Source organism: Scylla paramamosain, chromosome 7 (assembly GCF_035594125.1).
Source record: "Scylla paramamosain isolate STU-SP2022 chromosome 7, ASM3559412v1, whole genome shotgun sequence".
Lineage (NCBI taxonomy): Eukaryota > Metazoa > Arthropoda > Malacostraca > Decapoda > Portunidae > Scylla > Scylla paramamosain.
The window spans coordinates 3,980,001-4,000,000 of NC_087157.1; the positions used below are offsets into that span (position 1 = coordinate 3,980,001).

Here is a 20,000-nt window from a genome sequence, read left to right on the forward strand (position 1 = left end):
AAAGTTGACCAGTATATCTTCCCCTTCCTAGACTGTTGGGGAATATCATGACCTTTGATCTCTCTCTCTCTCTCTCTCTCTCTCTCTCTCTCTCTCTCTCGTAGGGGCAGCAATTGAACGTGTTCTTTCACGTTCTTGAGCAGTTAACCAGCCTCCTTCTCAAGTAAAAAAAAAAGAATTTGAATTATACATGACTTTTTTTTTTTATGGATATCGTCTTTGAGGACGTTATTGTCCTTATCAATTTTTCGTTGCACTTATCACACTGCATCTGCCGCTCTTGTTTACTTTCTATTCCCACAATCAGTTACTGGAAAAAAAAAAATAATCGTAAGTTGAGCTAACTTGGTGCTTCTTCAAGTGAACTTCGTTAATTTCAGTGTTTCTCTTTCTCCATAAATACCTTTATATGATAGAAATTACTTGAAGCTGGGCTTAAGACACTCCCTTTATCAAATCAAATAACATAATTCATCTCTTACCTTCATCCACAGATGTTTTCCCCTCAACACCATCAGCTATCAGCATAACTCTTCAAGATCCTATCAGGTAATAGTAAATGCGATAGAAATACGTATATGGATAATTAATTGTTAGTGATGGGAATAGTAAGCACAGCATATTAAACATAAAATTTTTATTTAGTCCTTTCATCTGTCAACAATATTAACTTCACATTGAAGAATCACTATTTATAATATTTCATGCCATTCCACTCATCCGTGACAATAAAGGAAAAGTGTTGCGTCACGAGTCTTGCATATGTTACCAGTGGTTTCATTTGCCATTCACAAACTTCGCCCCTATTAACCACAACTCCAGTCATTCTGGTCAGCAAAATTCTAATCTTGTGTATAAATTAAGACAAAATAAAAGTCATGTCAATCCTATGTACAGGGTCAGCAAAGGGCTCTTTATAAATACTGTGTGATGAGGGAGGCTGTACCTCTCTCATGGTGAGCTACAGGCGCATGCAATCTGCCTCTGTCCCCTATCCCAATGGACATTCATTCTCCTATGAGCTTGTGTTAAGTGGGGTTAAAGACCATGTCCAGCGCAGTATATTTGGATTTCCCTGGAAAGGTATATTATAAGGACTAGATGTAACAAAAAAAAAAAATAAATAAATAAATAAAAAAATAAATAAAATAAAATAAAATAAAACAAATAAATAAATAACAGAATCGGGGTCCGAGTAAACACAAACAAGCAGGCAGTTGTGAATGCCAATACTTTTTTTTTATTATTATTAATATTTGCCTTATCTGATGGTTGTGAAGATATAAGATGGTTTGCCAATATAGTCATGAGGGAAGCCTAGCTGTAACTCACTCAATGAGAGAAGTGCAAGTTTGGATGTATCATGAAGTATACTATACTTCCCAGGAATGCAATACAATTAAGTGTATTACAGTCGTAAGTGCTGCTCCTGTATACTGGTTTGTCTGTATTCAATAACAAAATACAAATAAATAAAGTCAAAAAGAAGTGTCACATAGAAAACTAGTTGTAATCCTTAACTGAGATGCAGATAAAGAATTTCCTCATTTTAAGACATCATAATTGTTGCAGCATCAATCACAAAGTTCAACTCAGGTTAAAACCATAAAATGGTTGTGGGTCATCATATCCTCATATCCTATGAAGCCACATACCTCTTTTAAAGCTTGTAAATTGGCCTTATTATGAACATGGAAATATGAGATAGGATGAAGCAAGACTCATGTGAGCTGAGATGTGGAAACTGCCCACCATGTCATCTGATTCACCTCAGTGGGTAGAGAACACTGGGGAGAAAGTTGTGGTCAATTCAATTAATGTCTTGCAATGGGCCGGTTCCCATGTCTCTTGTTTTGTTTAGCTCTGGTTTAATTTTATTATTTCTTGAGGACAAATTAATGCTGGCTAGTGCAGGGAGGGAGAATGTTAGCATAGGGAAAAAGATGAAGGGAAAAATGGATATAATAGGATAGTGATTTTTTTTCATAAAGTGAAGAATGTTTACTAATTTTACAGCAAGAATGAAACATACCTAACGAAATGTTATGAAAGACAACTTAGTTCAAGGTATGGTAAGACAAGAAGAGACATCAGGGTTATGACAGGTATAACTTAATAAACTGAAATACGATCAATCAAATGTATATTTGAAGAGAGGGTTAGTCTAATTGAAGAAAGGGGCAGGCAAGGAAGAGGAGAGCAGGTGTGGTGCCACCACACAACCAGGGCATAAGGCGATGTATCTTACACTAGTCACCTGAGTTGGTCATGTCCCAGCGAAAGACCTGTACACTCCTGCTAAATAAGTCCCATGGAGTATGTCAGGCTACTCCCCTGCCCGACTATTATGAAGCTTCTACAGGGCCCTGAAGGGTTGTGGCACCCACCCTGTCTCTCACCCATGCTGCTCCTTTCCTCACAGCTGAGCCAACATCCCACTCCATCATGATAATGTTTGTATACAAGAACATGATCTTGCCTGCCAATAAAAATTCAGAAAATAACCAAGATTATGGCCAATTTTTCAATTCTGTATTCTTGATGTAAATTTTTCCCAATTCTCAAAGCCAATAACTGATGTTTTATGGCAGAGCTCATGAGATATTTTGAAAGTCAAGTGAAGTTTAAATATATGTCTGTTTGTCTGGCCTAGGGTTATGGGAGTGCTTTTTTTTTTTTTCATCTCTCTGATAAGCAAATCTCTGAAAATTAATAACCAATACAACTCATCCTATCTGGGAACAGGAGCCAACCTAAGTGTTCTACAGCACCAGCAGTTGTCCCAACCTAAGTCTTCATACATGCACCTTCTTGCATTTTCCTCAAGACCTTCTGTTGACTATAATATTGCTTGAAATCTGAGGGTGCTGGGGTGGGAGGGATCTGTGGGGCTGGGGATACAAAAATAGCTCTCATTGGACTTTCTTTTACCCAGGCTCAATGCGATATGAAGCTTCACTCCAATCACTACCGTGCTCACTGCTAGGTGGCCATATGATAGGGCTGGAGAAGACTGGGGGTGGGAGTCACCTCTGAGCCTAGCACACTGGAACCTACTACATACCATCCTTAATGTGAACTCTACTTGGCAGACATCTCATTCCAACATTAGTGCTCAACCTGGTGAACTTGTATTTGGTAAGCCCAGATGCCATCTCCTATGTGACCATGGACTTAAGAGGCAAGTGATTTCCCTTGTATATCTCATGCACATCCATGGCAGGAGTTGCTGTAATGGCAGTGAGCCACCAGATGGAGCAGCTGGACAAGGCTTATGATGCCTCTCTTACAATGTGGTTCATACTATTCATTGCAGGTATACTCATACATATATATGATCATGTTGGCAATGCATTGAATAAAATTAGTCCAGCTACAAGAAAAAAAGGTCTAATCTTCAAACCTTTCACAAAACAAGTGTTGAGTGATGGCTGAGCAAGCTATTGATCCAATGTTGGTTTGTACTGGTGGTGTTTGGCGCTGGCTGAGGTTGGGGCCACACACTCTAGCCCCAAGAACCTGACTAATAGCAATTTAGGATGCATCTGTTCATTTTCTACTAATTAAGTTGTAATAAAATATGACTTTGGTGATATCAACAATACTTTGGTTAACAAACTAATCAGCTTAACAGAAATAAGGTATTCAACCCATCAAGTCCTCGCAAGTTCCCCTTCCCCTTCCCCTCAAAAGGGACACACACACAGGCAGCCTCACATACACACACTCCTCGGATCCTGTGCTTGCTCCTCTGATTTCAATGAGGATCTGATAAAAATGCTGAAAACTCAAATGTCATAATCAAGATTTCTAGTGGGCTTGAATTCTATCATTTCTAAAATTGAAAAGGAAAACAAAATTCCACCTGAAGATGTGTCAGTGACTGAGCCTGGCTGGGGGAGGGGAGGAGGGTGCGGGGCAACAGGGAGGCGCTGGGGACACTACTGAGGTCTCCATACTCATCCCCTCCGGAGCACAGGGAAGACGTTTGGAATGGGCACATTCATTTTTCTACAACTTGGTTTTCATCTCATATACAATTTGCAAAAAATCACATTTTTGAAAGATTAACCTTATTCAATAGCCCTGGGAGATGCAGCTAAGCAGCTGTTCACAGTCACAAGATGAGCAGACAGGCCCAGGCTGGGGTGCCGCTTACCACCACCAACACGTACACAATATGTGTGCTATGGAAGGTGTGTGTGGCAGGACCAGCCTGCTCACCTTTGACCTATAACAACTGCTCAGGAAAAGGTCTATTGTTAACACTTACAACTAAGGCTTTCCTTAAAACTACATCTTTTCCCTACAATTCTTAAATCTAGATTCGTTTGCACAAAATTCACAGTGAAGAAAGTGTACTGAAAATAAAGAAAAGAAGAGAAACTTTCACAAAACACAACGCCACAGATTTTGAATAACACATCTTTTTTGCATTTTCTTAACTTTGGAAGTGCCTTAACTCTAGGTAGAGTGTTGCGGCCACAGCAGTCACAGAACACAACGCGGCCCATGCCAACACTGGTACTCCTGTGGCTGCTACACTGTCTTCAGGCCCTAAACTAAGCATGTGAGTCACTTCTCTCATGTATTGAGACTCTGGGTGGGTGTGGCAATGCCGGGGGCAGCACAGCCGCCCGGCCTCTCGTCCTCGCCTCAACAAGTTGACTGTGTCGTCCTGATGCACATTGTCTTCATTTCACAGATAATGAAGATGGTATGTACAACTGTGCCTTCTTACTTAATTTCCATGATGACACTTAAAAAAAAAATCTAGTAATCATTTGAAATGTACACATTTGTTTCATTTGACACTTATGTACATGCTGGTGTGTCAGGTATATGTAGTTCTTATTAAAATAAGCCTTGTTATCAAAATAAACCTATATTCTTTCAACAGTCTCAATAGGTTATTTATAACATCATCTAGCTGTACAGTACACTAGTCACTCCACCTGTTACTTTACAGCGCTAGCAAGAGTCCTTGTCACACTGATCAGACTAAGCACTAATCATTAGAATAGATCCTTCATTTTCAGTCTCATGTTTTCCCCCACCACTTAAAGCTTCCACATAATTCCTGTCTTGCTGACTGTCCAGAGGAGGAGAACTCAACAGCCAGTAATACCTATTGTGTGGGTGGGGTGGGCTGCTGCTGTGAGTGTGGCTGCTGCGGTGTAGCACGAGACATTAGGAACGTGTCAACACTCCACCAGTCCAGCTGCCCGGCACAGCCTTCACTGCTTGAGCTTCACCTCTTGCTCCCGAGGTGCGGGTGCTTTCTCTTGCCAGCTGTCATCCAACACTGAGACCAACTGTGTCTGCTTCTACCTCATCCATTTTCATGTAATTCTTCGAAACCTTTCATTATAATATAAAAACAAAATGCAACACTCAATGGAACACAGTCTCCCACATGCACACATACACACAACTTAGGATGGCTAAACTTTAAAATTTTATATAAAATAATTAATTTGGTTGTTGTTACAGTTTTTGATAAATCAACATAGCAATTCATCCATGCAGCAACAAAATTTTCTCCATAAAATTTGCAGCAGCACACACTGGCCTCAACACAGGAAGACAGAATTTCACATCACTCAACATACTTTGATAATGTTAAAAAGAAATGAGTTAAAATATTCACCAATAATTTTAATCTTTCCCTGTCATATATATATATATATATATATATATATATATATATATATATATATATATATATATATATATATATATATATATATATATATATATATATATATATATATATGACAATTAAATTAATTAACATAAATATCATATATATGTCTACTGCTGCATATGAATCATGCAACAAAAATAATCATTCTTTACTTAAATAATCAAAATAAATTACTTTTTTTAAAATCGCATAATCAATCTTTGAACAATTGAGCATGTGCCTTCTCTTGTAAATTTATAAACCAATCTCTGACAACTAAATCATTCAAAATATCCATCAGCCTGAAGCCACATCCAAGGAGGAAACAAACCCCCAGTGTTGGAGCATTACCCAGGATGGGCTTGCTGCCACCACCACTACTACCATTACCACCACCACTACTATCATCACCATCACCATCACCACCACCACCACCACCACCACCACCAAATGGACCATCACCCGGCCAGCTGTGCCGAGGCCCTGGATGGGTTAGTTTACTATTTACATTCAAATGTTCTATAAGTATCACAATTGCATTTTGTTTGATATTCATCTTCTCCCTACTTAAAAGTAAAAATAAATCTCTATCCATACATTTCCTTCCTAAATTAAAATAAAATCAGTCAACAGGCACTCAACAACATTCTTCCACAGAACTTCAAATCAATAGGGATTGCTCAGCTTGACATCTACTTCCACACAAGGAAATGCTGCAGGGGCTGCCGGCCCAGGCAACACAGGGGCGGGACACGGGCTGCACCGGCAAAACCTCTCTTACCCATAATAATGAAATTACTTTGGAATCCACTAGAAGATTTTGGCATGGATTTCAACTACTGGGAGTCCCTGTATGAATTTATGTCTCTGAAGAAAGGCACATATCTAAAACTGGAAATATGTTTTCTTTCTTGACGCTTTTAAAAAATAAACTATTATTTTACTCTATTCAATATTTCTTTTAGTTATTAAAAAAAGGAAAAATGCAAAACTGCTCTAAAAAGCAGCCAGGAAAAAAAAGTAAATGAAAGAGTTGCTAAATGGGATTGATTAAAGAAGGAAATATACAGTGGAATGTAAGTAATGTGAGGAACAGTCCTGCTACCGTCAGCTGACCTGCCCGAGACTAGCACCAGGAACTAAGCTGCCTCCACGCACCACCACTGAGTCTTCCAACTAACAAATGATGAATGGTGTGAGAGTAGTGCTGATGGTGTAAACTGCACTATTTAGCAGTTGTGCTACTCTATGGCTGAGTAGAGGAGCTCCTGCAGAACACTGGTGTCTCCTCTGTGTAAGTGTTGGTGTGAGGTGAGGCTGCATGTTCTCCCCTGAATTGTTAGCCTAATCACTGTTGAAGTTGTTACATTGCTAAAACTGAAACCGAGTCATAGAAAAATCATAGGATGAGTCTTGGAAGAATGAGAAGAAGAATTAGTACGAGAGAGAGAGAGAGAGAGAGAGAGAGAGAGAGAGAGAGAGAGAGAGAGAGAGAGAGAGAGAGAGAGAGAGAGAGAGAGAGAGAGAGAGAGAGAGAGAGAGAGAGAGAGAGAGAGAGAGAGAGAGAGAGAGAGAGAGAGAGAGAGAGAGAGAGAGAGAGAGAGAGAGAGAGAGAGAGAGAGAGAGAGAGAGAGAGAGAGAGAGAGAGAGAGAGAGAGAGAGAGAGAGAGAGAGGATGGAGGGTAGAGTGAATCTGGGGAAGAAGAAGGCAAATAAAGAGTAAGAGAGAAGGGAAAAACACAAGTCTGGAATAAAAAACAAAATGAAATGAGAAACAAAGAGCTGAAGTTTTTCTGAATCACTATAAATACATGAAGACAAATCAGACGATCACAAGGAAACAGTTACAACAGTGAAAGGCCAATGCTATGCAGTGCTGTGAGGATGCATCAACAAGGCTCATGAGTGCATCTCTCGGGCCGATACAGGAAAACTGATTCTACATGACTTCTGAATATCATCCCCTCAACATTCCTCTTCTCTCTCTCTTATGGAAAAAGGGGAACTTTTCTTTAGCAAGGTAGAACCACAGTTTTCAGGCAGCCACTCAAATAGTAAGCATAAATATCATGGAGCCAGATTTGCATTGATAAAGCATTGAAAATCCTTCCACATGGCATGTTTAAGTGTTTAAGAAAATGTTACCAAGGTAGTAGTAGTGGTAGGGTATAATGCTTCCACCTATTTTTACTGTATCAGAAAATAAATAATTTGTTTCTAATTTATGTACTGGAAATTATATGTACAAGTGCTTTCAATGTAAAAATTGCTGAATAGATTTATATTAATTTTCCACTTGCTAATTGCAGTATAAACAATAATTTATGTACCTTATGTATACTTGGCAAAATACTTATAAGGAATATGACTGAATGGAAGTAATATTTTTTCATTTCCTACTTAACTATACTGGGTGACTTTGCGGTTGGGCATGGCTGCAGGGAAAGGCAGGCCGGCTGCCTGCCTCCCAGCAAGCCACAGCCTCCACTCTGGGTAGAGGCTTACAGTGAGTTGCCTCCAAGTAACAATTGACATCAATTTCTACTTTAGTTCTTGTCTACTTCTTACTGGTTTGGAAGGCAGCCGAGGACTATGTAAGACCGTGGTCGGTCAACTGTGTGAAAAATAGGCTCTGGGGGACAAAGACCAGTCATTTAACCCAAGTGAAGGATCAGCTAAAACTTCTAGCAATTGTAAACAAAACTGATTGTATACATATACATACACATAATGAAGAGGCCTGTCTTCATTCATGACATGCAGTTAGGCAGCTCTGGGAGGGTTTACTCAAGACCAAATAAATAACAGCATCAAAGGTAAGATATTTCATGGACAGCATTGAGCTATAGAAACAATAGACAGTCATGATGTAGAAGTAGATCACAAGGTTCAAGACATTCTTAATTTTCTTTTCCTTTAAACTGAAGGGATGATTCTAATATTTTCCACAGATCAACAAGAACTTGGGAAATAATGCAATTTCTTTTATTGACCCATAAGTTTGCACTTGCTTACTTAAAGAAATGTTCTAAGCTAGTCATTCTACACTTGTGTCTAACTGAATCACAGGTCCCACACTGCCTGGACGCAGGACCAACCCACCTGCCTGGGCGAGGGAAACTCTTCTTGCATTTTGTGACTGGCTGGCTGGGTGCAGTAGGAAGCCCAGGGCGGCCTCAGCAGATAGGGCTGCCCACCTACTTTCTTCTGGCAGGCCTGACTTCAGCAGTCTGGGGTGCTCAGACCACAGTGTTGCCAGCACTCATGCTATATAATTCTTTTTGTTTTTTCTTAGTGAGATGATGGGAGTTTTGAGGCCAATTTTTTTTACAATGTTTCTTTCAAGTTGATTGATATACAAGGACAAGACACATGAATTGTGGACTGCAATTTTTCCAGCACAGTCCCCCTGCTGTAGTGTTGAGTTAGTTGAGGCGATAGTTACACTACCGTACTGACATGAGACTGTGGCCCACAGAGCCCAAACACCGTGATTCTTGGATAGGGCTTCCCCACTTCAGAAGGACAAGATAGTGGCTAATGAGATGACCTAGTTCAACACCTGTAAGATAAAACAGAAATAAGTAACATGAATATTAAAACACCAAAATAACCAAGCACAGATATTGAATGGGAAAGATGAACTACAACCTCATTTTGTCATACAATGAAATAACAGAATTTTTTTTATAAAATAATTCAAGAACTATTTGCTCCTATTCCCCAAAAGTCATAGCTCCTACACTATTGGAACTGAACTCTGACCCTGAATTAGTAAAAATTAAAATCCTAACATGTATCTTTTATACTTGAGAAGCATGGCTTCTTATTAGTCACAAATGGTGAGTGATAGTATTCCAGATTCTTGATGCAGTATCAGAATAAAGAGGGAAAGCAGAATGTTGCAAACCAAATCATAGCACAAAGACAACATGGCCATACAACACTGACTAGGGATGTATGTGCTACACCTCTCAATGATAGCTTGGACTGAATTTTCAACCCTTCAGTTGCAAGTTGAGTACTGTACAGTAGTGCCCACTTGACTTCCCAGAAGTAATGGTACAATTATTACATCAATAGTAATGGTACAATTATTACATCGATAAAGTAGAGAAGAAGGGGATGAATGTCACAGCAAAATTAATAAATCAGAAATTCTACAGAAAGTGTACACAACTTCAAGCAAAAGAAATAAGACAGAAAAGTGGAAAGCAAGACATTTATCATCTTTAGGAGATACAGCTCTAGTTGCACATGGCAGGAGGAAGCTTCAAAAATCTATTTACAAATCAATTTGAAATGGTGTAACAGATGGAAAATAAAGATGACTATAGTAAGGAGAACAGTGGTGAGATGCAGTAGGGATGGAAATGTAGGTAGTGTTGATTTTGATCTGAAGAGTGAAACACTGGAAAAGGTGTCAGTTTCAATACTGAAGAGGGCACTGAAGCAAGGAGTGCTCCACCGATGTAGGGGTAAGTGACTGGGTGACAGGAAGAGCAAACCTCATATGAAGAAGAAACCAGCCACATAGATCTTTCAGTTCAAATAATGTCATGAACAGTTTAAAAATATTAATAGGAAGCCACATTTTTAGCAGTGACTATGACATTATTGTTGTATTATTGTGAATGATTTGTCAAAGTGGAAAAAGAAGACTAATGACAAAGAACAATTCTTAAAAATAAATAAAATAAAATGAAATAAAATAAAATAGATAAATAAATAAATAAATAAATGAATAAATAAATAAATACATAAAAAGGAAGTTTGGAATATTCAAAGCTGAGGTGGTAATACTGGATACAGCTTCAACTCACAGTGTTACTTGGGCTGCTGCTGGCACTGGACAGGGCCGGGTGTGGTAGGGTAGGGCTGGTACTCGTCTGGAGAGTGCGCAGTGGTATCATCAATCATGGTCATGTGCTGCATCATGGGGGGATAAGGAGAGGCAGGGTACGTTCCACTCAAATACCCTCCTGGCTGGAAGCATGACATAATACCATCAACTTGAGGAAAGGAGGAAACAATCAAGTGACAGAAGTCTGGGAAAGCTGCAAGGGATATGATGTGTGAGAGTATGGCAGGAGATGAGTGGCTGGAAGCTAAGTGAATTCTCTCATATTCTCCTTCACTAATGAAAGAATGTAATCTAAAGTAAAAACTACATAAAAACATTGTGAAAATCAACAAGCTTTGCTGAGTACTACACTTTGTTTGTATCCTTGGATAGGAGGCTAAATTTTCTATTCAAATTCTAAAATTCTTCACTAAAGTCTATAAGATTAAACATTTACCTTACTTAACTTGTAATTATTTGTCAATTTTGAATATAATAGAGGGAATACATAACAATCAGTCCTTGGAAACCTTCCAGCTGTAATCTTACTCCTTTTCTTGTTGTCTTGCTCTTTCTACTCATACTTTGAAGCTTAGATTCACTTTTCCATTCATCTTTGTTCAACTTTCATTTTATAACATTTTCTCAATCTCTCCCCTTTCAGTCTCAAATGTACCAAAACAATGCACAGCAATAAATACACTAATTTACCAAGAGAAGGATTAAAATCTTGGTTTGGTCAAAAGAAATCCTAGAGATGAGGGAGATCTCAGCCCCCTAGTGCCACTCCATCCAGCTGCTTTATATGGAATACAAGGAACACAAAGACACTTACTTCACACCTCATGTCAGGAGGCTGGCTAAATGGTTAACCAACTCAGCTAACTGCACAACAAAATAGTATAGACCACAATGTGGTCAGTAGCGAGGTTTCATTAATGATCTCTGTCTACATTTTATGACTATTCCTATAACCTATCACTGAAAGGGATGGCAGAGATATGATGCCACAGGTCATCAGTTGGCAATCTCATAAAAGAAAAACTAGGAAATGTAATGGGACAGTTGTGGCAACAGCAAGCCTACACAATGTGAATTTATGCAACAATCAGTGTTCAATGCCTGGTTGGTCTATGAAAACTCAATGTTCCAGAACTAAAGTTAACAGTTTCCACACCAAATGTCAGCTCATACAACAGCTATCCACATCCAGATCCATTACGAGTATGGAGTATGGTGTAGTGGATTTCTCCATTGTCCAGGCTCCTGAGATACTCAGAAACAAGGGATTTATGTTCAATGGAAAGATTATAAGAAAATGCAAATCCCTAAAAAGCCCTAAACAAGACAACTTTACCCAGGCACGTCCAGCTGTGGTTCCCACAACTGGACCTTGTGACAGATGAGCTTAGCTTTGGTTCCAGTCAATACTCATCCCAGAAATGCAGATGACACCAAAAAAGAAATTGACACTGCACCCGTGAATCTTCATCACCATTTGGAGGAAATAAGGAAATAAGAACAAATGGTGAGCAGGTCTCCAACCCACCACTCAAGTAGAATATAAAATAAAGAGCTACAATACAAAAATGACTCAGTACAGTGGAGGACTGCAACCCTGAAATTATCTCACAAATTCCTTTTCAGTCTTACATTAATGACTCTCTAGTACATTTTCAGTCTTTTATCAAAAGCCATCTCCACAAGAATTGCTCAAGAAGAAATGTTAAGTCTCAGATATGATTTTTTTCCATAATTCCTGAATAGTGTAGGGAGAATCTTCATAATTTGCTACCTATGTTTTCTGTTCCTAGATCACCATATTGAGAAGGAATATACTTACAGAGCCATGAGTGAGGTGAAGGTGCTGCATGTGTGTGGTCAGTGCTGGGATGACGGCCTGTGAGTAGGGCACCTGGCTGGTGTCCACCGGAGTTTGTATTATCTGTTCAAAGGCAAGTTAGGACTACAGTGAGGAAATCAGTGGTGGTGAGTTCATATCATATAAAAAGACCAACCAACTAGTTATTCTCAGTAACCGGAACCAAAACATTAGTAAACACTAATTCTTGATGTAATTATCAATGATTTTGCTTTTGTGTAAAGAGACTCAAGTTTTGCTGAATGCTTTCATAAACCAAAATCAACTATATACTCAAGGGCAAGGACACATTACTGTAAGTATATGAAAGTCCTGACATATCACTCTTAAAATACAGATATCTTTTGAGTGCCAAGTCTCATGGGTGACTATGTGTAATGCTTTAAACAGTAATGAAGATAATACTTTCCTAACATAAAAAGCCTTATGAAGAAAGACTGGAAAATTTATTTCTGCACCAGAGACTACTGTTTTATGTTAAGAAATGATAAAATGATACTTGACAGTAATGTTTGTGCATAAAACAATTATGCGAAGCTTGAATTCTGTTAGTGTTTAGTGATTCCGAAAAAGTGTAGCGTGATCATCTTCATCATTACAGATTATGATTTGGGAAGGCTCTATACCTGCCTGCATTTGTTAACCTTGTTCAACTAATGGCATGATTAATTTTATAAATATTGAAGAAATGCCACCCAAATGTCAAAGATTTTGCAGAAAGTTACTTTGAATAAATCTACACCTTGATGCAATCTCCCCACAATGAAATAATTAACTTTCACTGAGATTTGAGAACTAAATAATTTCTAAAACAAGAGCAGTTTTTAGTAGTAACTACAGCTGAAATCCTGAATATTCATGGAACTTTCCAATGGCATGGAGGCTGACTTTACTGCCAACATTTCTGCTAAAAGAAAAATAACCATTGTGTAGAATGCAAAACAAAGCCTGAAGACCTTCCTAGTGCACTTATAAGTATGCCAGTAACAAGACCAGGGAATATTTGCTTTTAACCTTCTCTTTATCTGATTTCCACTCTCATGAAAAAAAAAAAAAAAAAAAAAAAAAAAAATCCTACTTCAGAAGGTACATATATCTTTTCCTTGAGATGCCACTCATAAGACAGTGTTGCAACTGATTATCTTCCACATTCTTTTTAACCAGCTTATACCTTGCTGAGTTAATTCGATGTCATTTCGTAGAGAGAGAGAGAGAGAGAGAGAGAGAGAGAGAGAGAGAGAGAGAGAGAGAGAGAGAGAGAGAGGAGAGAGAGAGAGAGAGAGAGAGAGAGAGAGAGAGAGAGAGAGAGAGAGAGAGAGAGAGAGAGAGAGAGAGAGACTTTACACAATTCCAACAGTATACCAATATAGGAGGCTGTGGAGCTGAGGTACTGACCGGAGGCACATCCATGTGTGGGAGGGTTGAGTGCTGCATGATGTAGAAGGGCTGCAGGGGGTATGGGGGCACCTGGGACGGGGGGTACTGCCGGAACGCACCATGAGCCACTGAAGGCATCAGAGTCCCATTGGGAGTGAGGAGAGACGGCTGGTGTTCATACACTTGTATGGGCTGTAGAGAAAAAGATCTTTTTACAACTAACTCTTCTCTTTGTATTTCTTTAAGCTATAAACTTTCAAGGAGTTAATCTTAGCATAATGGAATGAATAGGTTTCTTGAATCCATATGATGTACAAAAATTTAGTGTCATTAACTTTAACTGTATATCTAATATTGGGAAAAAAATCCATTTGCTTAATTTCTAAAGGAAATTTTATCCACTGATACTGCAAGGCACTGACATGTAACCTTTTCAACAGATGGCTGCTACAACACTAATACATGTGGATATTGTAGTACAGGTCTTACTTTAATTAAAAAAAAAATGAACAGTTCCTACATCACAATCATGTGGGGTTCTAAAAAAAAACTAAACTCTTATGAATTCTGGGAGACAACTGTATTTTACCAAACTTAACCTAGAGTGAATACATCTAACACTTACTTCAGGTCTTTCCCAGTTGCCCTGGTCCTTGGATTTATATTGGTTTCGCTTTTTGTTGCCAGAATCAGCAAACTTGACGAGTAGAGCTTCCTTGGCTCCTCGCAGCACCTTTTTGTTAAATATCTGAATAATGTGCTCACACTTCTCCCGAGACTCCATTCTGGAAATACAGAGGGTAAATAGGAATCAAGATCTAGAATATGTCAAAAGAATATAAATCAGCAAATTTCATAAAATGACTTGTGCCTCAAGGCTCCCTTAAATTACAGACACACACACACACACACACACACACACACATACACACACACACACACACCTTGACAAGGTCAATTTCATTATGATGCAAAAATTTCATATATGAAGACCATAAAACCACAAAAAGCTGGAACAAGTTTGCAATCCTGGTGAGAGCAACTTACAGCAGTAGTAGTAACCTGATATTACAAACCTAGTTTCTTGTAGGACATGATTTTTAATTTCTGTTTGTTACAGTATCAACTGAAATATATGCATTTTTGGATAATTCTTTCCAGGATCACACCCGAAACAAAATCTGCCACCACACATAAACCATAAAAATAAGTAAATAAATAAAATAAAATAAGAAAATAAATAAATATAAATAAATAAATAAAATAAAATGAACATTTTATTTTGAATTTTGATTGCTGTCCCCACTGGAGTTAACATTCCTGTATGAAAATGCCTTTAAGGTGTGATAGCGTAGTAAGATAAGTGTAGGTGATATCTGAGACATGGCTGTTCTGTGGCACCTAATTACTGCTAGGATTCTTATCTCTCTGCTATCACTCAGTAGTTCCAGAGGACATTGATGCCATCTCACAAACGTTTGCATGTATTACTTGCCTAAGCACTGCTAAAGATGAAAAATTAAAGAAGTGGATGGTTGACGTAATCAATGAGGTGACCAGGCAGCTAAATACTGTGATGAACACTGCAATCATGCCATATGCATTACTACAATCTGCTATAAATTTTCTGCACCTACTCTGAAAATTTTTTTTCTTAACTTCTAAGATGACTACCTTTTCATAATACTTGCCTAGTACATGGATACTGGTTTGAGGGAAAAAGTGCAATGTTGACCTCCCACAGCAAATCTCATTCTTTGAGGAACACATTGACTTATGTAAGTATCTTGGCAATGTTCAAAATATGTATCGTGATTTTTTAAGATCTTGTCATTTCTGAAATTTATGGTAACAAACCTACTCCATGTTCATTATGTTTTTTACTTTTTTCCTTTTATAATATAATCAATAAAATTTGTAATGCAGAAATTCATAAAGAGATAGTTCCCAGCTTCACTTCAAAACATGAGTTCATAATGAAGCCGTTACCTAAAATACTTTCAATAGTTTTTCAGGCCTGGTTTTTGAAAAATTTGAAAAGTATATCACTTAACAGCATACAAGTATCTTGCATATAAGATAGAATTCATTACACATCATTTAAAATAATCACATCTGTAATTTAGTATGAAAGCATATTACTTCTGTTAAACATAATAGCTTTAAAAAACAATGTGACATGTTAGAAATGGATTAACTTCATTTGTAAAGAAAGAAAACAGAAAGATTGTTGGAGACAATCCTAAGCCCCACAGCACCTCAAACCCTTACCTCGCGAAGCCAACACCTCTGGACTGTACATTGTTGTCTCTGAGGATACGTGTGGAAATGACTTGTCCATGCTGTGCTAGGAGCTGTTCCAACTCTGCTTCATTCATGTGAGGTGGCAGGTTGGCAATATACAAGTTGGTAGGGTCTTGCTCCTGCTGCTTGGCCATCTGTGCCTGGATGTTGGAAGCCTGCAGACCCTTAACTGCCTTGTCTGCTGCAGCTGGCAACTCAAAGTCTACAAACCCGTAGCCTGTTGAAATAACCCTGCCTTAGTATTTATGTGTGGTGAGTATTGATCTGTTATGAAAGGGCAGTGCCTAGCTTCCTTATTGATAGTCCTTTCTTTGCACTCATATTCAGACATCATGCCTTAGAATGAAGCCATTTATCTATCACATACTATTTTGACAGATATAGAACATTATTGTTTTTCATAATACATACACCTTAAGAACCTGAAATACTCAACATGCAGTACAGTTTCATTCAATATTTGGGATTTGAATAAAGATAAAATTCACCGGAAATAAGTATGTTGCAAAAAAATTAGTCAGCACACTGGATACCAAGTCAACTCACACTAAAGTTTGCTGTCACTGAGACTAAACAATGCTATACCTCCCTGGATGTTGCGTGCAGACACTCACCTTTGCATTTGTTTGTGTTCTTGTCTAAGATAGCTTTTGTTGATATGATGTTGCCGTATCTGAGGTGAGAAAGAGAATATCTGAGCAGGTAAATATCTAATCATACCCAAACTTAAACTTAATAATAATGAGTCTTATGTAAGTACTGTATGCATAGATTAACTCTCATGGTTAAGCCAACCATTTCACAAGGACGAAAGTTGGAAAGTACAAATGAAAGTACCTGATTTCAATGTTCACCTTGTGCAGTCATAAGACACTTAGTATGGATAGATGAATGGATGCGAGTGAAAATATGGGTAATCCTGTAGAGGATGGAGTAGCTTCAGATGACTGCTCACAACGAGGTGAAAAATATAACTAACATCCGTGCACACCCAAACACATGCACACCAATGGAGAGATAAGCTGCATGTGTTTATGCTGCACAGCTGCATTACACTGACTCTGTCTGATTCAGTACAATAACTCACACACTCAGCAGCTATGGCTTGTAAACAATTGCTCTACACAGCACTGAGACTTCAGTCAGCACTTACTCTCTCCAGCACAGTGCTATTCTGAAGGTGAAGAAAAGCAGAGTATATATGAAAATAAAATAAAAGTACAAGGATGTAGAGAAAACAACAAAAGTAAAGATAAAACAAGAGGAAACAATGAAAGAAAAGATAAAAGAAGAGAAAACAACAAAAGCAAAGAAAAAACTGTATATTGATGCACAACTGGAAAGATTACCAGGAGCAAGTGTGATGAGGTTCTGACAACCCTCCTGCCTCAAAAGAGAATGTGAGGAGGCTGTCCAGCACCATGGAACAATGATCATGAGTAGTGGCTTGAACAATGTTTGGACTAGTATTTGGTAAACATGACAGGAGGTGTGTCGCAATTCTCTCTCTCTCTCTCTCTCTCTCTCTCTCTCTCTCTCTCTCTCTCTCTCTCTCTCTCTCTCTCTCTCTCTCTCTCTCTCTCTCTCTCTCATACAAATATAAATAAATAGATAAACAATAACTAGGTAAGTAGCTAATAAAGTAAATAAATAAATAATTAAATAAAAGCAATACAATTTAAGTTATTAGATGCCTAGGTAAAGAATGGGTTACACATGTGAAGCTTAAATTATTTTTTCTTTTTTTTTTTAGTTCACATGTGAAGGAAGCTGGCTGGTGGGAGAAGAAGAAAAAGTGAAAGAATAATAACAGTGAGATGTTTTGACATGTTTTAAGTCTTCTTAGAAAGTTTGAAAAGCTAATTAGAAAGATCAATATAAATTAATGGGAATTTTTTTATGTATGAGAGCCTCTGATCAAGGGCAATACAAATGTGTGTGTGAGAGAGAGAGAGAGAGAGAGAGAGAGAGAGAGAGAGAGAGAGAGAGAGAGAGAGAGAGAGAGAGAGAGAGAGAGAGAGAGAGAGAGAGAGAGAGAGAGAGAGAGAGAGAGAGAGAGAGAGAGAGAGAGAGAGCCCACTGAAAGTGCCTGTCCCTAATTCAGTCTGAAAATTATATGGAAATGTCATAAAATCTCTCTCTTAAAGGCACTTAAGTCATAAATAGGAGGAAATACAGAAACAGGCAGGGATTTCCAGTATTTACCAGTAGAAGGGATGAAGGACTGAGATTACTGGTTGACTCTTGCATTAATGAGGTGGACAGAATAGGACTGAGAGAAAGTAGGAAATCCTATGCAGTGAGGCTGTGGAAAGGAAGCGGGGACATGCAGTTAGCACGATCAGAAGAGCAGTTCACGTGAAAGTAGCAATAGAAGACAGCAAGAGATGCAACCCTGCAGTAAAGGGCAAAAGATAGGATTAAGACTGCCAGTTAGAGGAGAGGAGTTGATAAGACGAATGCTTTTGATCTCACCTTGATCAAAAGAATACAGTACGAGTGGACCACCTCCTCCAACATATATGAAGTATACTCCATTATTCCATACATGAGCAGATAAAAGCCACCAAGAAAGAATTAGCAGCTGTGGGAACTGCCATGTGTAGGCCTGATAGCTTCTTGCAGCTACTCTTATTTCTTATGTTCTTATATAAATACTGGCAGAAGTGGCTCAGAATGCCTAACTTCATGGAAGCAGTTTTAGCAGAGACATGATGTGAAGTTTCAAGTTTAAATTTCTAGTAAAGGACAAACACACGATACTCAATATAGAAGAGGGGGAAGCAGATGAGAGTCACAAGAGAAGAGGGGATGGTTATCTGGAAGGTGTGTCAAGTGGACAGATGGAAGAATTGGGTTTCTGAGGCATTGAACAATACTGAGTTTGCTCTGTTCCATTCAGAAATTTTAGAAAGATCAAATAATGTGTGTTTTGTGGCTTCTTGCATGACATTCAATTCCTGAAGGGTTGGGCATCTAGGAAAAGGTATGGATAGGTGCATAGTGATATCATCAGTCTATGAGTGGACAGGACAATGAATCCTCATCTCAAACTAAACACATCTTGCAAGTAGTTTGACTCATTTCCCTTACATTATCTGAATGTCATATGTTTTTTCAGTGAATATAATTTTTATTCTGGTTTTCAGGATATTCAAACCAATTGAGTATTTTGTTCCACTTGGTAATAAAATTTTCAATTCACACTTGTTACTTTCCACATAAATGCATGGTATATTATTTTTTTGTTCTTCTGGTACTTATTCTATTTTGTGTAGGATACCCCAGAAAAGGGTGCCACTACATGCAATAAGACTTCTTAAATCTCTTAAGTTACATAAAGTAATGTTACAGGTCTTTAGTATCATTAATCTTAACACTTTTAGATTTCTGGGAATCCGGAACACTGGAGGTCTAAGACTGAATTTCTAATTCATGTGTATAATCAGAGGGCAACACACCAAAAAAATGTTACAGACTTTTATGTCCCTGAGTGAAACACACATGAACCTGTTGACTTTCAGCACTCTGGACTTCACACTGAATATTGCTGGAAGAGCAATTAATTGTATAAGATAGGTTTCTTTTAGTCACATTAAACTGACACAGTTTTGGTGTACACAAGAGTATGAGACAGTTCTATATACTTTCAAGATTATTTATTCTATTTCCATGGAAGGGGCAAATGTAACATAAATGCCTTGAATGCTTATCAAATAAACACTCCAATCCAATAACCCTTCCACCTTCTTCCACCTTTCAAATATCCACCTATTTCATGAAAGGTCTTCCTCTCACACTTATAGTACCCATCCTGTACACCTCTACCTGTCAAATTACTTCCTCATTCCCTTTACATGATTAAACATATAATTCTCCTCAAGTGTCTGGACTAAAACATTGTAGGC

The 20,000-nt window shown here is 38.2% G+C and overlaps 2 protein-coding genes and 1 long non-coding RNA gene across 6 annotated transcripts in view; 1 reads left to right on the top strand and 2 right to left on the bottom strand.

The window, feature by feature from the left end:
• Positions 1-501, bottom strand: part of LOC135101924 (menin-like) — a 28,407-nt gene extending 27,906 nt beyond the window's left edge. The window contains exon 1 of the mRNA XM_064006302.1: positions 483-501. The gene's annotated coding sequence lies outside the window, so the exon portion shown is untranslated. The remainder of the gene's footprint in view (positions 1-482) is intronic.
• The window catches only part of LOC135101926 (uncharacterized), a 4,750-nt gene extending 2,070 nt beyond the window's left edge, over positions 1-2,680 (top strand). Inside the window, exon 2 of the long non-coding RNA XR_010269466.1 lies at positions 495-2,680. This is a non-coding gene — a long non-coding RNA (uncharacterized LOC135101926). The remainder of the gene's footprint in view (positions 1-494) is intronic.
• Positions 623-20,000, bottom strand: part of LOC135101925 (RNA-binding motif, single-stranded-interacting protein 2-like) — a 78,903-nt gene continuing 59,525 nt past the window's right edge. For all 4 annotated transcript variants that reach the window (XM_064006303.1, XM_064006304.1, XM_064006305.1 and 1 more), the window contains 7 exons: positions 16,707-16,765; positions 16,060-16,309; positions 14,414-14,573; positions 13,807-13,980; positions 12,373-12,474; positions 10,510-10,672; positions 623-9,248 (listed from right to left, as the gene is read on the bottom strand). In XM_064006303.1, coding sequence (XP_063862373.1) covers positions 10,514-10,672; positions 12,373-12,474; positions 13,807-13,980; positions 14,414-14,573; positions 16,060-16,309; positions 16,707-16,765 — 904 coding nt within the window. In that variant the 3' untranslated portion in view covers positions 623-9,248; positions 10,510-10,513. The remainder of the gene's footprint in view (positions 9,249-10,509; positions 10,673-12,372; positions 12,475-13,806; positions 13,981-14,413; positions 14,574-16,059; positions 16,310-16,706; positions 16,766-20,000) is intronic.